Source organism: Rhinopithecus bieti, unplaced genomic scaffold (assembly GCF_001698545.2).
Source record: "Rhinopithecus bieti isolate Rb0 unplaced genomic scaffold, ASM169854v2 scaffold_8294, whole genome shotgun sequence".
Lineage (NCBI taxonomy): Eukaryota > Metazoa > Chordata > Mammalia > Primates > Cercopithecidae > Rhinopithecus > Rhinopithecus bieti.
The window spans coordinates 116-900 of record NW_016883999.1 but is presented as its reverse complement, the minus strand read 5'-3'; the positions used below and the strand labels follow the sequence as shown (position 1 = coordinate 900).

Sequence of the window (785 nt, the reverse complement as noted above, 5' to 3'; positions counted from 1 at the left end):
CATGGAGCTTTTCTCCTTTTATCAATCTGCTTCTGAATTTCCATGACTAACAGAGATACATAGAACTTATATATTAAATATAGCCTAAATGAATGGACCAAGATCCAAATCAAGTAAAACTCCACTAAACATCTGAGCAATAACTTCTTGAGCTTAGCTTTGAGTCTAATGTAAGCTTAGAGTCAGCCTTTAGCACTGCCACCCACCCTGGTCCCATCCCTTTGTTTTTTCTCTGACTTACCTATTGAACTGGTACCTTCATTTGCCCTATACTGGCCAGATTCAATAAACTTGGCCTGAAGCTGCCTTTCCAGATACTCTTCAGAATAATCTTCCTCTTCTTCTTCTTCTTCATCTTCATCCTCATCCTCATCCTCATCCTCATCCTCATCTTCATCATCCTCATCCTCATCATCATCATTGTTACTTCTAGAATCACTGAACATCTCCCGAAGCATATCATATTCTACTGGTTTTAAGCAAGAAGAAGGTGAACTATCTAAAACTCTGCAAATGACTCATACTCCAGATAAAATTATACTCCTTACTTTCACATTCCCCAGGCAACCAGTACATTTTATAAATCATTTTTTTCATGCAGGAAGATTATTCCCTTTGTAAAACAAGGACAGCAAGTGCAAAACACTGTTAACATTCATTCATGTAGTGAGTGATCAAGACATTTAGAGACTCTAAGGGTCATAGGAAGTTAAAATACCAGCGGTGGATGGGAGATTAGAACACCAATCTAAAACCCCTAAACTGCCAAGGGACCAATAAGAGGG

General features: G+C 38.5%; 1 protein-coding gene across 1 annotated transcript; it reads right to left on the bottom strand.

Moving 5' to 3' along the window:
• Positions 1 to 8: 8 nt before the first annotated feature.
• LOC108525807 (transcription initiation factor TFIID subunit 7-like) lies at positions 9 to 466 on the bottom strand (the record flags this gene model as incomplete). Its single annotated transcript, XM_017866631.1, has 2 exons — positions 242 to 466; positions 9 to 46 (listed from the first exon to the last, which is right to left on the bottom strand). Coding segments are annotated over exons 1-2 (255 nt in total), but the record flags the coding sequence as incomplete, so codon positions are not given.
• Positions 467 to 785: the final 319 nt, after the last annotated feature.